General features: G+C 40.5%; 1 protein-coding gene across 4 annotated transcripts in view; it reads right to left on the bottom strand.

The window, feature by feature from the left end:
- The window catches only part of Cog5 (component of oligomeric golgi complex 5), a 310,546-nt gene that overhangs the window by 290,263 nt on the left and 459 nt on the right, over window positions 1-19,824 (bottom strand). For all 4 annotated transcript variants that reach the window (XM_087553191.1, XM_087553193.1, XM_087553190.1 and 1 more), the window contains 4 exon segments: window positions 13,668-13,807; window positions 9,202-9,259; window positions 4,350-4,404; window positions 3,756-3,825 (listed from right to left, as the gene is read on the bottom strand). In XM_087553191.1, the coding sequence (XP_087409317.1) occupies window positions 3,756-3,825; window positions 4,350-4,404; window positions 9,202-9,259; window positions 13,668-13,807 (323 nt within the window).

Raw genomic sequence — 19,824 nt, 5'->3', positions numbered from 1 at the left:
GTCAGATGCAGATATGTGCACCTAACCAATGAACAAAAGCTGCTGACCCCTCTGGTTGAATTAGGGAAAAGCTAGTGGAAGCTGAGGAGGAGGACAACCCTGTAGGAAGACCAGAAATTGAAATTAACATGAACTCCTGAGATCTCTCAGATACTGAATCACCAACCAGGCAGCACACACCGGCCGAGATGAGGCCCCCAACACATGTACAGCAGAGGACTCCTGGGCCTGGGTTCAGTCAGAGAAGATGCACCTACCCTCAAGAGACTGGAGGCCCCAGGAAGTTTAGAGGTCTGGTGGGGTGGGAGGGGTGGGGACATCCTGTGGAGACACGGGCAGGGGAGCCCGAGGGGGAGGCGGAGGGGATGGGATGCGGAACAGTTGGGCGGGGGGGATTGCACTGGGAGGGGAATAAAATCTGGAGTGTATAAATAAATAAATAATTTAATAAAAACAAAACAAAAATCCACCACCACTTAATGATAAAACTCTTAGATCAGTGATACCAGGGATATATCTAAGCAGAACAAAGGCAAGAAACAGCAAGTCAATAGCCATCATCAAATTACATGGAGAACAACTTAAAGCAATTCCACAAAAAACCAGGGATAAGGCAAGGCTGCCCACTCCCTCAATATCTACTCAATATAGTACTTGAAGTTTCAAGTAGAACCAAAAGGCAACTAAAGGAGATCCAGGGAATACAAACTGGGAAAGGAGGAAGTCAAAGTATCCCTACTGACAAATGATATGATAGTATATATAAACAACCCCCAAAATTCTACCACGGAACTCCTACAGCTGATTAACAACTTCAGCAAAGTAGCTAGGCATAAAATTAGCTAAAAAAACTCAATACCCCTCCTATATACAACGATACACAGGCTGAGAACAAAAATCAAGAAAACAACATCCTTCACAACAGCAACAAATAATATAAAATACCTTGGTGTAACCTAGCAATTTAAAGACCAGTATGACATGATTTTCAAGTCTTGAAATAATTCAGAGAAGATATCAGAATATGGAAAGATCTCGCATGCTCATGAATCACTAGGATTAACATAGCAAAACTGGTCATCTTACCAAAAGCAATCTACAGATTCAACACAAGTCCAATCAAAATTCCAACACAATTCTTTACAGACCTTGAAAGAATACTCATAAACAAAACCAAAAAAAGAAAAAGAAAAGGAAAAAGAAGAAGAAAAAGCCCCCAGATAGCTGAAAACACACTGTACAATAAAAGACCATCCAGAGGAATCACCATCCCTGATTTCAAGCTTTACCATAGAGCAATAGTAATAAAAACTGCATGCTATTCATATACAAATAGACAGATTCATCAATAGAATTGAACAAAGCCATACACATTGGACACTTGATTTTTCACAAAGAAAACAAAATTATACAACGGTAAAAAAGAATGGTGCTGGTCTAACTGGATGTAGGCAAGTAGAAGCATACAAATAAATACATATTTGCCAACCTGCACAAAACCCAAGCCCAAGTGCATCAAAGATTTCAACATAAAGCCGGATACAGTGAACCTCACAGAAGAGAAAGTACGGAATAGCTTTGAACTCATAGGTTCAGGGGACAACTTCCTGAACAGAGCACCAATAGCCCAGGCTATTAATAAATGGGCCCTCATGAAACCAAAAAGCTCTATAAGGCAAAGGACACTGTTAACTGGACAAAGTGCCAGCCTTTGGAATGGAAAGTATTTTTACCAACTCCACACCTGATTGAAGACTAATGTCCAAAATATATAAATAACTCAAGAAACCAGATAGCAAAAAAAACAAAAACAAAAACAAAAAAAAAAACACCCAAATAATTCAATTAAAAGTAGAGTACAGACCTAAACAGAATTATCAACAGAAGAATCTCAAATGGCTGAGAAACAAAGAAATGTCCAACATCCTTAGCTATCAGAGAAATACAAATAAAAACAACTCTGATACTCCATCTCATGCCTGTCAGAATGGGTAAGATAAAAACACAAGTGGCAGCTCGCGCTGGCGAGGTTGTGGGACAAGGGGAACACTCCTCCTTTGCTAGTGGAAGCATAAACTTATACAGCCACTTTGAAAATCAATATGGCAGTTCCCTTGAAAACTGGGAATTGATCTGCTCCAAGACCCAGCTATACTTTCTTCGGCATATTCCCAAAGTACACTCCACACTACCACAAAGACACTTCTCAACTATGCTCATAGCAGCTTTATTTGTAATAGCCAGAAGCTGGAAACAATCTAGATATTCTCCACCTGAAGAGTGGATAAAGAAAATGTGGTGCATTTACACATTGGACTATTACTCAGCTGCAAAAAAACAACATCATCATGAAATTTGCAGCAAAGTGGGTGGAATTAGAAAAGCTCATCCTGAGTGAGGTAATCTAAACCCAGAAAGAGAAACATGGTATATACCCACTTATAAGTGGATCATTAACCTTAAAGTAAAGGATAACCATGCTACGATCCACAGAGGCAGAGAGGCTAGGTAACAAGGAGAACTCAAGAGGAAAGGGTGGAGGGGATGCATGAATGTCACTGTAAAGGGGAGCTAGAATAGACATCTCAGGTGGCTGGGGGTTAGAGGACTCATGATTGGAGAAAGGGGATGGGAACAGGAGGGATCAGATGGCAGAAGGAAAGAGGGAGAGAGTACTGGGAAAGGCAACTGAAATCAGGAGAGGAGGCATTTCTGGGACAAGCTAGAAATCTAAGATAACAGAAACTGCCAGGAATCTATGAGGGTGAGCTAAGACTCCTAGCAATGGGGATATGGAGCCTGAACTGGTCATCTCCTGTAACTAGGTAAGACTTCCAATGGAGGGATTAGAACACCAATCCAGCCACAAAACCTTTAACCTACAATTTGTCCTGCCTACAAGATGTGCTGGGGTAAATACGGCACAGAACATGAGGAAGTGGCCAACTGGTCCATCTTGAGACCCATGCCATGAGAGGTAATCCACCCAACACTACTTGGAAGGACATGACCCAGAAGTTGGATAGCCCAGAGACCTAGGACCTAGGATAGAACCAATCATGACTGGCAAAAAAGGAAAAAAAAAAAGTCAATGAAATGATTCTAATGATATTCTGCTATATTCATAGATTGATGCCTAGCATAACGGTCATCAGAGAGGCTTCATCCAGCAACTGATGGGAAGAGAGGCAGAGACCCACAGCCAAACACTAGGAGGAGCTTGGGGAATCCTGTGGAGGAGGGAGAGGAATGATTGTAGGAGCCAGAAGAGTCCAGGATACCACAAGAAACCCTACAGAATCTACTAACCTGGGCTCACAGGTGCTCACAGAAGCTGACACAAGCTTACGGAGACTGAACTGCAAACCAGGGAGCCTACATAAGACTGGCCAAGGCCCTCTACACATACCTAATAGTTGTGTAGCTTGGTCTTCTTGTGGGACTCCTAATAGTGGGAGCAGAGGTTATCTCTCACTCTGTTGCCTGCCTGCCTTTGGGACCCTTTCCTCCTACTGGACTGGCACGCCCAGCCTTAATAAAAGAGGGAGTTTCCTAGACTCATGCAACTTGGTATATTTGAGATTGAGATCCATGGAGCCCTGCCCTTTGCTGAGGAAAGGGAGGAGAACGGATGGGATGGGTCGAGGGGGAAGGAGAGGTTGAAGGGAGGAACTGGAAGGAGAGGAGGGAGGGGAAACTACGGTGGGTTGTAAAAGTAAGTTTAAAAAAAAGAAGCAGCAGATGTGATTACCTACCTGAAGCCTTGCCAGCTGTGCAGTACGGGCTACTATTTTATTGTATGGCTCAACAATTTTTGATTTCATCCTAAGACCAAAAAAGTAAACAAGAGTGAGAATAAAATCAATTTCAAAGCATCAGTGAGAGACTGGAGATGGCTCAGTGTCTAAGAATGTTTGCTGTATAAGGATGAAGATCTGACTTCAGAACCCAGCATCTATATAAAATGCTGGGATGGCTATGCTTAAACCTGTATCCTCATGCCACACAAAGGGAAGACAGGAGGATTGCTAGGGCTAGCTGACCAGCATCCTCACTCCAAGTTTGAGAGCCTCGTTCTCAAGGGAATAGGTAGAGAGTGATACAGGACATCTGACATCGACCTTTGACCTCTATGCACACACCCACACACATATACTCCAGGTGCCACATGCACACTTATATACTACATTCAAACACAAATAATCTTAAAACACATACATACATACATACATACATACATACATACATACATACATACAGATAGATAGATATAGATATACATACACACATATACATATAATGGCTAGAAATAGTTTTATCTTATACATTTATAAAGTCAACAATAGTACCTATCAACAGCACCCTGTAAAGCTCCAATTCTCGTCTGCATCATCTGAAGAACACCTAGGAAAGACAACAACTCTTATAGGCTTTATGAATTTGCAAGACTTACACTGGACCAAAAAAAAAAAAAAAATCAAGCACAAAAATTTACATAAATATAATCTTAATGTTTTTCTATCATTGAGGCAAGCAATCAATATAACTTCCATGTTCAGTTATAAAAGCGGACAACTAGCCTCTACCCTCCAATCTCTGATACCCACCCAGCCCATGACAGAAGCCCGACAGGAAACTAGGTATGCCTACTCCCTGCCTACAGATTCCTCCTTTGCACGGTGAAGAAGCTTCAGAACTAGACAGTGCTGAGGGCTGCACAAGATGGAAATGCACTGGGCACTGCTCAATTAGACTCTTGATGCTTGTTTACATTTTAAACTGTATGGAAAATTAATGTTAGACATATTTGCTACAATTATTTTTTTTAAACCATTAGGTGACATTTAAAAGTTCAAATTGAATTCTTGCTTGGAACCCTTCCTTCCATAGTACCCTCTTCGCTCCTGTGTTAAAGCTACAGCCCAGCTCGTGTCCTTGAGGCCGTGGAATCCAGGCCTCCCACTGTCCCTCTAGTCAATGTCTCTCTCAAGCCTTCACTTCAGTCACCTTTTCACCTACATCCTTTCAAGGACTTCTTTCAATGCCAACGTTGAAATGCTACCTTTTCCATGAAAATGGACTTAACTTACATATACATATATAAAGGGGGTGAAAAGATCGTCATTGTATCTTCCTATGTAGACACACAACCTCCAGCCCTAAATCCTCTCCTGTCAAATGGACTATGTCAAAGGTGATTTCCACAACGTCCCACACCTGCCGGGTCATAATCCTGTGCAATCTGCCCCATCCCAATAACTCACATCCAGCTTAGCAGGCCAACTTCAAAGAACCACTGTGGTGCCTCTTCTCAGCCCTTCGACACCTTGATGAATCCTCTCAGGTCTGCTTCAGTTTTACTCCCATCAACTGTTTTTCTATCCACCATACTAACTGAAGGCACCACCAACCTCACTACCCTACCGGTGCTGTCGCCTGTAGAGCCAGCAGGGAAAACTACTTACAATGCTAACCTTGCCATACAACACTCTGATTTGAACTCTATAATGGTTTACTCCTGCATTCAAAATAAAATTAGAGCAAATTCTTCTGTCATTCTCTCCCTCGTTCACTACAGTCATTCACAGAAGTCATGAGGCCTTGCTTCTAACCCTGAGACACACCAAGTTAATTTCTGCTCCACTGTTCCTAAGTTGTCAACAGTTTCTCTCCATCTTCACAGGGCAGTTCCTTCTTACCCTTCAGATTTCAGCTCAAAATACTATCTTTTCAGAAAGACTTCTCTGACCATTAAAAGTAACAGGGTTCCCCACCCCCTATAATTATTTTACTTAATGGGTTTTCTTTGTAGGAGTTTAAAATGTCTGATTTTCTATTTGTACATTTTTTAATTAACTTCACTATCTGAAATAAACATTGTTTCCTAAGGACAGTGGTTTTTGTCTATTACTTATATATACCCAGCATCAAACAAGTACTCAATTGTCCTTTAATTAACTAAATGAACTACTGAATTTATTCCCCTTTAAAATGGGTCAAATAACTATACCTCTAAACTACTTACAAAATTTTTTCAAATATAGGGGGAAAGATGATGAAGTTATGATTAATGATTAAATTTTCTTAGTATACTTTTCAGCATCTCAAAAAACATTCTAAACATGCTGTTCAAAAAAACAAAACAAAACAAAAAAAAACATTCTAATTGAGTGTTTTGAAATACATCCTATGCTAGTGTGTGTGTGTGTGTGTGTGTAGATATATGCATAAATGGGCATAGATATAAGGGCTTCACAATGAAGGGGTTAAACCCAGGGTGTCACACATTAGATAATCTGTTTACCACTGAACCAGTCCTAGTTTACCTATTTACCATTACCAGTGCTAATGGTGTTTTCAATACTGTAACCATTAAAAAGAATTGAGAGGGTGATGGCCCTTCCCTGGGGCCTCAACTCTCTACAAGATTAGGTATTTCCTCTCTCACTGAAGCCAGATAAGGTAGCTGTCTGCTACATATGTGCGAGGGGCCTTGGACCAGTCCATGTATGCTCTTCAGTTGGTGGCTTAGTCTCTGAGAGCTCCTAGGGGTCCGAGTTAAGTTGACTCTGTTGGTCTTCCTATGGGGTTGCCACCCCGTTCAGTTCCTTCAGTCCGTCTCCTAACTCTTCTATAGAGTCCCCGACCTCAGTACAATGGTTGGCTGTATTTGCATCTGTCTCAGTCAGCTGTTGGTAGACCATGCTAGGCTCCTGTCTGCAAGCACATCATAGCATCACATTACATGGAGCTCGGGAGTCTTGTGGAAGAATCGGGGTGGGGAGGGGGTGGAGTGGGAATTATGGAACTGGAAGGGGATAGGGACTCTACAAGAAGATCAGCAGAGTAAACTAACCTTCAGCCTTGGGTGGCTCTCAGAAACTGAGCCACCAATGAAAAAGGAAGCATGGACTTGACCTAGGTCCCCCACATATATGGAACAGATGTACAGTCTGGTCTTCGTGTGGGTCCCCAGCAACTAGAGCTGGGGTGGAGTGAGGGGCTATCCATGACTTTGTTGCCTGCCTGTTCACCCAACTGGGCTGTCTTGTCTGGCCTCAGTGCCTAGTCCTGCAGTGACTTGATGTGCCAGTGTGGGTTGATACCCAGGGGAGCCTCCCCATTCTCAGAGTTGATAGAGAGTGGGGAAGGGAGATGGGCTGTGTGAGGGGCAGACCAGCAGGAGGCAAGGGCTGCAATCTAGATATAAAATGAATGAATGAAAAAATAAATTAAATAAATAAATAAATAAATAAATAGAAAAAAATTAATTCTGAGAAAAGGACTAAAGAGATAGCTCAGCCTTTAAAGGCTAAGACTCACAATCAGAAGAAAAGTATCCTGGGAAAAGCAAGCACTTTATAAAAATATACACATAGGAAAGCCATAATGAGCCTGAGTGTGATAGCCCACTCCTTGAATCCCAGCACTCTGGAGACAGAGGCAAGTGGATCTCTGTGAGTTTGAAGTAAGCTCAGTCTACACAATGAGTTTCTGGGCAGCCTCAAAAAATTAATGAGATTAAAAAAATTTAAATGATTAAAAACATAATGAGAAGTATTCTATTATAATGACAAGCCTAATCAATGTACTATGTCATTTCACAAGTCAAAACTATACTATTTATTTTCAAAACTACCATTAAAATATTACTGTTCTTAGAAACTCATAAAAAAATTAAGAGATTAAAATGTAATTTCCAACATTAGACCAGTACTTAAGGACTCTTAACTTCTTCAAGAATGTAGCACAGGTTTTCAAATTAACAATCAAACTATCATTTCCCTAAATACTAAATTCTTTCATAAGGTGCTTTATAAACCAGAGTTTCTGAAGTAAGCCCTTTTTTATTTTTTTTTTTTGACACAATAAGAAATACTGTTAGAGTATCACATCAACATCATCATTTAACTTTCTCTGGATGTATGATTAATAGTAGTTATCCAAACACAAGTGTCTTGGTTGGTTTTGTCAGTCTGACACGAGCTAGAGTTATGTGGGAAGAGCTGAATGTGCCTTCATGCTGGCTGTATGAAGTCTGAAGGGCATTTTCTTGATTAATGCTTAGTGATCTCTGTCCACAGTGGATGGCACCATTCCTTGACAGGTGGTCCTGAGGTGTATAAGAAAGCAAATGGAGTGAGGCATGGAGAACAAGGCAAGCAGCTGAAACACAGTAACAGAACAGCACTCCTCCATGGCTCCTGCCTCAGAACCTGCCTGAGTTCCTGTCCATCAGTGTCAGAGAGGGAATTGAGAATTCTTAGCTGAAATAAACCCTTCTTCTCAAATTACTTTTGGTCATGGTCTTTTTTTTTTTTTTTTTTTTTTTTGGTATAGAATAGGGTTTATTGGGGGCATGGAGAAGGGAAGTAGAAACTGAAAAAGGCAAAGAAAGAAAGAGAAAGGGGGCGCAAGGACTACAAGTGGGCCATGAGTACATGGAGAGGGGGATCGGGAGAGAGGAGACAGGGGAAGGAGGGGAGGAGAGCAAGAGAAGAGCGCAAGAGCTGGCCATGGTCTTTTATCACAGGGATAGAAAGCTTAACTGAGACAGCAAGAGCTGGTCATGGTTTTTTATCACAGGAATAGAGAGCCTAACTGAGACAGCAAGCGATAATGAAAAACATAGTAGAAACATCTCATACTTATGGAATTTATCAGGAAAAATGCAAAGTTCATAAATCATTTAGTCAAACACGAGTCACGATGTGTTATTTGTCTACTATACTCCCACTGCTAAGAATATCAAAGAAAGAAAAAAATACATAAAAATTCATACCCACTTCCACTGCCTATTCGAAGAAGGCTCATTTTTTTGACTGTTTTAATTAACTAAGCTTATAGCAAGCCTACTTTAGCCATTTCCTCAATCATTTAACCCTTAACACAATACCACTTGGGCACACACTAGTACTTCTGTGGCACACATAGGAAAACTGAAGCACAGCAAAGGTAACTTTTTCAAGCAGGGATCTGAACAGGTAAGAAGTTTTAAGTGTTCCTGGAACATAGCCAGCCACTTGTCTGTTTTCACATTACCTGTTGGTTGCTTTACATATTTCTGGAAGAGATCGGTGTCTACAGCACAGTCTGTATGGCCAACAAAATCTAAAAGTACGTTCTAGCCAGCCCTCAAGCCCAAAAAGCCTGTGGGTCCCTGACCTGGCCCCAGCTAAGTGAGAGATAGTGAGACTATACCTTCCAAAGATTCAATCCCAGTTGCTTGTGCCAGTAAATCTTCATGTCTTGCAACAACCTGAAAAATTAAGAATGAAAAATCAGCATTTGCTCTGACTATTTTGTCACCACAGGGTAGAATCCAAGATCTTCCTTGGTATATAAAGGGAAGAGATACTATACATACAAATGCATATGCACATGCAAGTCATGAGATTTGTTTGAGATGGGTTATGGCAAAAGCACGTACTGTAAAAGTTCAGGTCAGAGCAAAAAGATACAGTGCTAACCCTGCCTCAGTATCTCTGGGGTGTAACAAAGTAATATATCACAGCCTAGGTAACATACAAACAAGAGACTCATTATCACAGTTCTGAAGGCTAAAAGTCCAAGGTCAAGTATTAACAAACTCAGTATCCATTCATCACCAGTGACGATGTCCTGATATGGAGGAAGGAGGAACAATCTCCTTGGAGTTCTGCTACCTCTCCGACTATCACACTGGGAGTTGTTTCAGTATATGAACATAGGAATATATGAGGTTGTAGCTTATTTGGGGAAGTACATGTCTGGTATACATGAGGTCCTGGGTTCAATCCCCAGCAGTAAAAAAAAAAAATCAAGTTGCAACATATGATCTAGGAAAATGCAAACTTGGGTCATGGCAGACTCTCCACTTCCCTAACTACATTAAGTAGAATTGTGCAAACTATGATAAAGCCATTGCTTTCCTCTGCTTGCCCTTTGAAGAACACTTTTGGAATCAAGCTTGTCTTTGTTCTTGGACTTCATTCAGCATCATCAAACCTATATCCTAGAAACTAAAGCTCTCAGCAGCTATCTAACGCCAGATAGCTCCCTGTGTCAACTTCCCTGTGTCACAAAAAGCCCTTTTCCCTTTGGAAGATTGACATTTTGGCGGAAATTAGGGGAATGTGGATAGATAAAACCCAAAGGGGGAGGCATGGAAAGAGCACATGTAAGAAATTCCTTGGTACATTAAGAAATCATGCAATGAGGCTAAAGAATTGGTTCAGATGTTGTTCTTACAGAAGACCCAGGTTCAATTCCCAGCATCCATATAGAGGCTAACAACTGTTTGTAACTCCAGGTCCATGGACACCAACACCTTCTTCAGGCCTCCACAGATACTAGGCACATAAATGGTACACATACATACAAAGCATGCACACACATAAAATGAAGATAAATAAAATAAAAAGAAATCATGCAAATACTCGTAATACTGTAGAAATCCTAATGTATTGTTTTTTAACAAAATCTCAATTGTTCGGTTTACCAATGAAGACTCAGGAGCCAAATGCTGGGGTAAAAAACTGCTGGTTCAGAGAAAGCACTCTGCTAAGCAGAAAAAACATTCAGCTGACCTTGCCCCTCAGCCAATGTCCCACCAAGAATCTCCTCTCCCACACTGTCTCAAATAACCTCCTTCAAACTCAGTCTCTCCCTTCTACTTCCTGTCCATGTCTCTATCATTCATCCTCCTGATTTCCTCTGACTTTGTTTTTTTTCTTAATAATCCTACATTCACTTCCTGTCAGCTGGTTGCTTGCTCTGCCTCTTGACCCATGGTTGACTTTATTTAATCTGAGCTACACCATAATTCCTAAAAAAAAAAAAAAAACACACTCTTGGGGTTCGCCGTGTGACAGCCAACACCAATAATGATTCTGCATCCTCTCAAGAGTAGGAAGCTCTCCCCCTAGCCTGTGTACTAAAGTTCCTCCTCAGCAAAGACCCACTCACAGGTTCCTTCTCTTTGGCCTCTTCTGGAAAACACTGTCACTCCATAGCATTCAATAGCCTTCATTTTATATCATTTTAAATATAAAACTTGTTCTCTCTTCCCATCACAACCACCTCATACAAGCATAACCTTTTCTTTGTCTCTTATCTTCAAAGGCTCACTTATTTTAATACTTGGTCCAACCCTGTTGGTAGAGCTGTTTGGGAAAGAGGTGTGGTCTTGTTTGAGGAGGTTTGTCACTGGGGGTAGGCTCTGAGGTTTCTAAAGCCACACAATTCCCAGCTAGCCCCTCCCTGCCTGATGCCTGTACAGCAGACGTAAGCTCTAAGCTACTGCAGCACCAGCCTGCCTGTTGCCATGCTCCCTGCCATAGTGGGCATGGGCTCTCACCCTCTGAAACCACGACCCCCAGGTTCAATCATCTCTATTATAACCTCTGGGGGGCTTTGTTTCGGCAGTAGAAAAGTTGCCATCACAAGACTAAATTTTCTCCAGATTATTTATATGGTCATCAGTGAATGCATCTCAACAAGAATAATTTTCTTTTAATTTTCTATTCTCCTTTATTTTTTGTGATAATTTGGGAAGTCTGAAAAGCTAAAATTTACCCCTTTCATATACTTCCTTGCTGCCAATCAGATGACTTTTCAATAGATGCAGAAGATAAAAGAAAGGTAAAAGCTACCTTCCTATTTGTTTCAGCTAGTGAGCAGTGACCTAAGATGTACAGACAGCGGAGGAAACCGTACTGACTGTCCAGTGTTTAGTCACAGCATCTAGCATCAAACTCTTAGCAGTGACACAGGAGACAGCACTCTGTCCTACAGCTATGCTGCTTTCTTCAGCTCAACAGCTTTCTGTTCACCTACAACTCCACAAACAACCACTTGTTAGGGCCTCTCTCTCAATACCTACCGTCAAGTCTAGTTCCTATGTTAAGGCCTAATGGATGACAAGTAATGAGTCTTTTGGAGTTTAATCATGTCACTGATGTTTCCATTATTTTAATCACATTCTTTCATTCTTTTATTTGATGAGCATTATCCAAATTTTGCTTCTAAAAAATTGTAACAGGTTCAGCTCTCACACTAGAACTCAGAGACTTTGACCTCACTTATCTATAAATAGACAGACTGACAGATCGGCAGATAGATAAAATTTGTCCTTCTAAGGAGTGTTAATTTTAAATTCTCATCAATTCCTACAACTGAGGTACTGCATGAAAGAAGAAAAATACCAAGTGTAAAAGGGAGACAAAATCTTGAGAGCCTCTTGAAAAACCTATCCCCTGAAACTCTATGCAGAATTTAAGCATAACTTCCCCTGTACCTGCAAAACACCTGTACCATTCTATGTAAAAACAGGCTTCATTTGGCAGTTACTCCTGTCTTTATCTATCACTAATCCCAGAGTCTATGAAGAACCAAGGAATGTGTTTTCATTTCTCTATCTGATAGCCTAAGACAAAGGCTGACATTAACTGTCTTCTAAATATTTGTGTTCTAAACGAGTAATGAGAATTTTAAGGTTGAAGTGACCTTAAAAGTCACCACAATTCTTCTAAGTTAATTTTTCACTAAGAAAGAAACTAAGCACAAAACGTTAAATGAGAGAGTCTCATGCTATAACAGATCTGGACTTAACTGTAAAGAGTTCACTTATTTACAAATCTGTTCGTTCATCTAAGTGTTTCTTCAATAACTATTCAGAAAAAAAGCAATATAGACTCTCTCTTACTCTCTTGCTCTCTCCTCTTGCCCCTGCTCCCCCTCTCTCCCCATTTTCCTCCCCCTCTCTCCATGTCCTCATGGCTAGCTGGCCCCTACTCCTCTGTCTCTGTCTCTGTCTCTGTCTCTGTCTCTGTCTCTGTCTCTCTCTCTCTCCCTCTCTCCCTCTCCCTCCTTCCCTTCCTCCTTTCTCCCTCCCTCCCCCCCCCCTGCCTTTCTCTGTCCTACTGCCCTCTCTCAACCCCTCTCCCCATGTCCTGAGTAAACTCTATTCTATACGTTAAGAAAAAGCAATATAGAAGTATATTGGGACTGGGATTAAGCTCAGTCGGCAGGGTGCTGGCCCGGCATGTGTAAGTGGCTATGCTCAATCCCCAGTGCTACAACAAAGAAGCCAACAAAGAAGTAGGTCATAGAGCAGTCCCACAAAAGTCACCCATTACAAAAGGAGAGGCCTTTAAGTTTATCTACTGCAATTTCTCCTTAGTCACCTCAAGGACAGTATTTCTTAAAGACAGAAAGTGATAAGAAAGTCAATTATAACTGCACACTTAAGGTTGGCCTCATCTCCTAATGCTTATATGTGCTCTACTTATTACAACACTTACCCTCTTTCTATAATTTCAGCAAATATTACATTTTATATTTAATAAAATGGAAACACTGACCGTGCCACATCCCGATTTTCCTTATTCAAACTTTTATACTACTACAACTCCATTTTCTGTTATCATTATCAAAGGTATCCTATTTTCCCTTCCTGAAAACATTTACTTTAAAAACATTCAGGTAATAAACAGAAAGAATAAATGATTCCAGAAAGGTAAGTCAACTTGTTTTCAACTAATAAAAAGTAGCTCACAGAAAACTTGCAAAGATGTAATTAAGAGATGCTGGAAATGAACATTTAGTTTTAACAATGATGTGGTGACAAAAATGACAAACTGTCACCTGCAGCTGAAGAACCGTTTTGTCCCAGAAGACTATGTTACCTGTAGGTGTAGCTCTTTATCCAGCTGACTGATCCCTTGGGCAAGCTTTGCCAGTTGCTCAGCAATTACAGCTTGATGAATAGATTGTGAAGTGTACGTTTTTACATCAAAGTCTTCACTCAAAAATTCACTGTAGCAGTCTAGAAAAAAAACAAAGGGAAGCTCATCAACTCTGTGACACTGGGTATCAAACAGCAGGTCAGTTCTGGTCATTATTAGCATGTTTTGAGACCTACGCACTAGGCAATGTTGTAGATGCTTCCTAGAACATTGGACATGAACTGGAGCAGGTTGCAGAAGAACAGAAATGATAATACTCACAAGAGTGTACTATGCTCCAGTTACTGGCTCCTTCAATCCCCACAGTCCTGATGTGTGGGAAAACTATCACTTCCCCCATGTCAGGGGTGCAAATCAGGCATGCACTGTTTCCAATGTCACTGTCTGGAATTCTAGTACAGAAAGCATAGCTGCTGTGGCCAGGCTCTGAACCACTCGGCTATGTTTGTTTAGTTTTGTTTTGTATTGGGTTTGATTTGGGTCTGGTTTGAGTTGAGTTGAGTTGAGGGTTGGGGTTGGGCTAGGGTTGGGATAGGTTGGGGTTTTCAAGACATGGTTTCTCTATATAGCCCTGGCTGTCCTGGAACTCAAAACCAGGATAGCCTTGAACTCAAAGATCCACTGCCTCTGCCTCCTAAGTGCTGGCATTAAAGCTGTGTTTCCAAATGCTTACTTTTAAAGGGATTCACAAGGAGGAAAAACACTGAATAAAAGATTAAAATTGCAAGTATCAACTCTAACCTTTTTTCCAAGAAAATAAGATTATTGTTTGAACAATGCTTAAGAAAAACTGAGTACTGATAGCATGTCTTACCTCAGGTATGTCTAAATCAGTGCATAAATAGTTATAGATTTTATAACAGGAATCTAAATTTTTAATGAATTTTTATCTAAATATGAATCTAAATTTTGAATAGAAATAGGCAAACACTAACTTATAGATAGTATTGAATAGAGAAGATGTGTTCAAATATAATGGAAAAAGAAATCATGATGTATCTTTTCTAAAATATATATATAAGGAATCCATAAATCCTTGAATAAAAAGATAATGAGAAAAATGAAATGCTAGAAAAAAGATACACAGAACCTGCTTAAAGCAGGAGCTATACACTCCTAACCATATATTGACCTTGCATATACTCATTACAATACATGTTCCACCAAGGGAAGACATTTATTTTAATGCCATCTCTCTAGAGCCTGAACAAGGTCAGACAATGGCAGGTACTCAATCCTGATCAAATGAATTAATCTGTCATCTAAAAGTATCACAGTGCTAAGAGCAAAACAGTCTTAACTAGTCTCATATTCAAACTATTCTTAAGCTAAAGTAATAAAATATTACTACTTTGACCCTATTCTGAATATTACATATTCTTCCAGTTTGCCAAGTTTTTCTCAGAATTAAGAATTCTCCCAGAAAATATAAGTCGCTTCACTCAGGTTAACCAACAGCAAATGCCAAAATGACATACTTTGACAAGGGTAATAATAAGTCTAGTAAAAAAAAGACAACAGAATTATGCATTAGGCAGAAAATGTAAAAGAAAGACAGATGAAATTTCAAAGGAGGGCTGGAGGGCAGGTTGATAAAAGGCCTGTAAGACATGCAAAATATTCAACATGTATGCTACTTAGCGTGTTCTAAAGCCAAACAAGGGCAGTTTGAGTTCTACAACAATGATTCTAAATCCCTGAAAAGGAATCTGTTACACAGCAATATGCTTGAGTTAGTATCTAGTAGCTTTTAACAGCCAACTGTGACATTTTCAGGAATTCTCTGAGCCAGCTGGCTGTGGGTTTGGATGCCTTTCAACCATCCATGGTAGGGGTATTTACACCACGGAATGCACAAATACTAACAAAAGCAGGCCTTGTCTTATTTTCCAAGAAAGCTGGTTTACCAACACATCTTCCCATGGAGAAGAATCAGAGGGCAGAAAAGCCCAGTACTGTGCTAACACCCAAGTAACAGAATGAAGGTACAGGTAGGACAGTGTCACTGAGGAATGTCAACCAAGTGATGTACTTGGCCAATATCTGAACATGATAATGAGTAGAACTTGATAGGTTAATGTTTCGATAATTAATGGACTGTTCTTTAGCTGATATAAGGAATTCAGTTTTGCATGAAGTATACAAAGATGAGAAACAAAGCCCTGCCTCCAAGGGCCTGGCACAGAGAGTCTGCACTCATCTAACAAACTACCAACCGTGAGGAGCAATACAATCAGAAAAAAGACTCAAGAATAGGAAGAAACTTGTTTAATGTTTAATTAAATGTTTCATGTTTTCATAGAATATGTACCAGTTGTTCATGTTGTTCACTACCAAGATGGGAATTCCAGTGCCTGGCTAAAAATATAGTTCTATAATTCAGAAGAGAAGGATGAATTTGTCTTAGTTTGTTTTTCTGTTGTAATAAAAACAATGACCCTTGTAGAAGAAAAAGTTTATTTTAGCTTACAGGTTCTAGTCTATCGGTAGGAAAGCAAAGGTATTATGAGATCTAAAGTTATGTTTTATGTTTAAATTATTGTGCCTAAGAGTTTCATAAAACATAAGTGCCTCTAACCTGTAAACCCTTTGCCCAAGGACGGAAACTTCCTGAGAAACTTCTTGGAGACTGCTGTTCATATACGACAAGACTTAAGTTTTAGCTCTCCTAAACAAGTTTGTTTGACTCAACTGCACCAGATGTATTTGATCACCTGTAGCCAGGAGCTAAATAGGCAGGAAATATGGCCGAATGTATGCTTGCCCCTGATAGTACCTGGTCAAAAATGTTGTCTTATGAGTTTGCCTCTATAAGCCTCTGCAAAATGTGACTCATTGACATTTTCTGGGAACCCCAGAATAAACCTGACCAGAGTGCATCATCCTAGCCAGTATTTAATTAAAGCTTGCTTTATTTGGACAATCATGAATTTGGTTTTTTTCTCTTTAAGATTCTCAGGTTTAACAGCAGAAACTCCAAAGAACTTCAGGGCAGGAACTGAGGCAGAAACCATGGAGGCTTTATCAGCTACCTTTCTTATTTAATGCTCACCACCCAGAGTGGGCTGGACCCTCCTGCATCAACTAGCAATTAGGAAAATGCCCCACAACCAGAGGCAAGATACTCAGAGTCCCACCTGGCACATGACCCGCCTGCCCTGGGAGCTTTTACCATGTGCATGTATGTGGTGAAGAGATGGGAGAACAAGAGAAGCAGAACAGTTTGAGCACTCTGAAGAGAAGCAGAACTGGAAGCATGAGGGAGGTGGGGAACAGCCTGATGTGAATAGCCTAGGCTGCCACCTAAGGATATGGGGAAGTCTTAGTTTGTGCTGCTGCTAAGGGCATGTCTAGGTTTGTGGCCATACGACAGCAGGGGTCTGTGTCAATGTCCATGCCCATGCTACCACCAAAAGCCAGGTGCACATCCCTAGTCTGGGCTGCCGCTTGGGACCACATTGATCCAAGGGCTGAGCAGAGCTAGCCCAGACCCTCACTGGCTACAGCAGTTAGGAGGACAGACCCCACACCTCACCTCGGCAGCACAACAAAGCTGGCTTTGGTGAGCAGTAAGAGAAGAGCTGGCCCCACTCTTTGGCAGCTACAGCACGGGGTTAGCTGACCTAGACAATGCTAAGAGCTCGCCCCAACTCAACTACCATCCAGGCCCAGATGCAGGGCTTTGTGTTGGCCCACACCAACATCGATAAACTGCTGGAGCTTATGAAGGGCCAGTCTGCTGGATCTCCATGACACAGGGCAACAACAGGATATCCAAGAGGAGTCCTAGTTAGGATCCAGAATAGAGTGTAGCAGAAGCCAGAGGCCCCAAACCAGACCAATGACTCCTTGCAATGATTATCTGCACGTGAAGAAGTGGACAAAAGGGTATTCTGTGGGACATATTGCAGCTTTCACAGCAAGATTCTTTGGGGGAGGGGAGGAGATTGTAAGGGTGGAGGGCAGATACAAAGAGATGGGGAAATGTATGGGACTGGGGTACATAATGTGAGGTTCACAAAGAATAAACAAAATATTCAAAGAAAATATATAGATCTGCTCAATCTAGACGCGCAGTTTGTATTCATATTAACTGAGTGGTGTTCTCTTTGCATGGGCCCCAAGGGTAGGGAGGGCAGTAAGAGGGAAGCAACTTCTCACTAAAGTTCTCCCTTCCCAGCTTACTCCACTCCGTGTCAATGACCAAACAGAGATTAGATGATTTAGAAACATATTCTACAATGAAAAACAAAAGTGAATACAAGGCTTAGAACTCAGGAAGACACCAAAACCCGAGGGCGTTGGGTAAAGAAAATACTGAGTGCTTAAGAGAAAAAGAAGCCAGAAAGAATGACTAAATCAAAAGAAATAAAAGTTTAAAGGAAGTGGTAACTACAATCTCCCAAAGATGCTACAATTGACTATCAGATTGTTCAATGGTTGATATTCCAGAATAAATCACATAATTTTTCTCTTTTGTGATATTTTTATGAGAGAAAAATCAGAAACTGTTCACCAATTTTCAAATTCTGCATCTGTTCACTGAGCCTATCAATCCTATCCTATCCTCAACATAGGGAACTGGTTACTGAACAAAATGTTCATATTTTCAGGTACATTTGGGGAAACTGAAGGACACCTACAGATTTAGGAATTTAAATAAATAAATAAATAAATAAATAAATAAATAAGCAAGCAAGCGAGCAGTAGTGGTGCAGGTCTTGAATCCCAGCACTAGGGAGGCAGAGGCAGGTAAATCTCTGAGTTCTAGACCAGCCTAGTCTACAGATTAAGTTCCTGGACAGCCAGAGCTACGTAGAGATACCCTGTCTTGAAAAACAAACAAACAGTGTGGGACCCTTATATCATATGACGAATTACTTCAGGAAAAGAGCCAAGCCTTTTTACAAGTTTAAATAGGGTAAGAACCAAAAGTGTCCATCTGATTTACCTCCAAGGAACCATTGAGGACCTTTACAAAGTGACTTTAATGTTATAGAATGGGAGTGTTTAGGATCTAAACAGGAATAAACTCCAGCGCACAAAGGAATGGGATGTCTTTAAGACAAAAGACTTTATTTAATTGTATCAAATTGCAGAGACTTTATTTATTGTATTTGAAACTGTAGAAGGGAAAAAAGGAAGCATGGTTTTAAGTTCACTTTAAGCTCAAAGGCTGGAGAGCTATTAAAACACACACACACACACACACACACACACACACACACTTCAGGATTTATAAACTTGGCTAAATTTTAATTTTAATTAAAATTTAAGATAATTAAATTAAAGATAAGGTGCATCAGGCCGAAACTTTGAATCCACCACAACCTAGTTCTGAAAACATCATTCGTCTTGAAAAGATGTATCTCATGAAAAGATAAATGATAAAGGCAATAAAAAAATTTCAACAGTCAGGGAAAACACCATAATTTAAATTTTAGTTTGATCCTTTATAAGCCACTCTTAGGTGGCAATTTAAAAAAAAAAATCTGTACCTACTGTATGCAGAATACTGGTTTTAACTCTGGAATATAAAAAGAGGTTTTTATGCCTGGCTTGGTAGCCTATGCCTTTGATCCCAGCAGTTGGTAGACAGAGGTGGGTGTATCTCTGTGAGTTCGAGGCTAGACTGATCAAGTTCCAAAACAGTGAGGGCTAAGTAGAGAGACCCTGTCTCAAAAAGAGGGGGTGTTGGAGGGGATGCAATGCCTCGGAAACAATTAAGGTGATAAATATAAACGCTCTTAATAGATGATAGAACTTAGTTCCCACTAGGAAAAAAAATTGGAGTGGTTAAGGCCTAATACCTTTGGCAAAGTGAATTTTGCTCTGCCTCTCAGACTGAACAACTGAACTTGTTTTTCAAGCGTACTACAGTAGTTATAGAAAGAAACATAGTTAACTTACTTGGGACAATTTCTCTTCAAGCTACCAGCAATCCTGACTTCAATATTCGACACGTATGGATAATACACTGTAAGAGGCATCTACATAGCCCAAGAATTGAACACAGGTGTTTCCAACTCTACTTTTTGTGTTCTCCATTCCTTTCCTTAAGCAGCAGTTTGTCACCTAGGGTGAGTTCACACTTCTG

The sequence above is a fragment of the Rattus norvegicus genome, chromosome 6 (genome assembly GCF_021556685.1).
Source record: "Rattus norvegicus strain SHRSP/BbbUtx chromosome 6, alternate assembly SHRSP_T2T, whole genome shotgun sequence".
NCBI lineage: Eukaryota > Metazoa > Chordata > Mammalia > Rodentia > Muridae > Rattus > Rattus norvegicus.
Note: the sequence above shows the minus strand (reverse complement) of the source record. Positions and strands in the feature narration are given on the sequence as shown.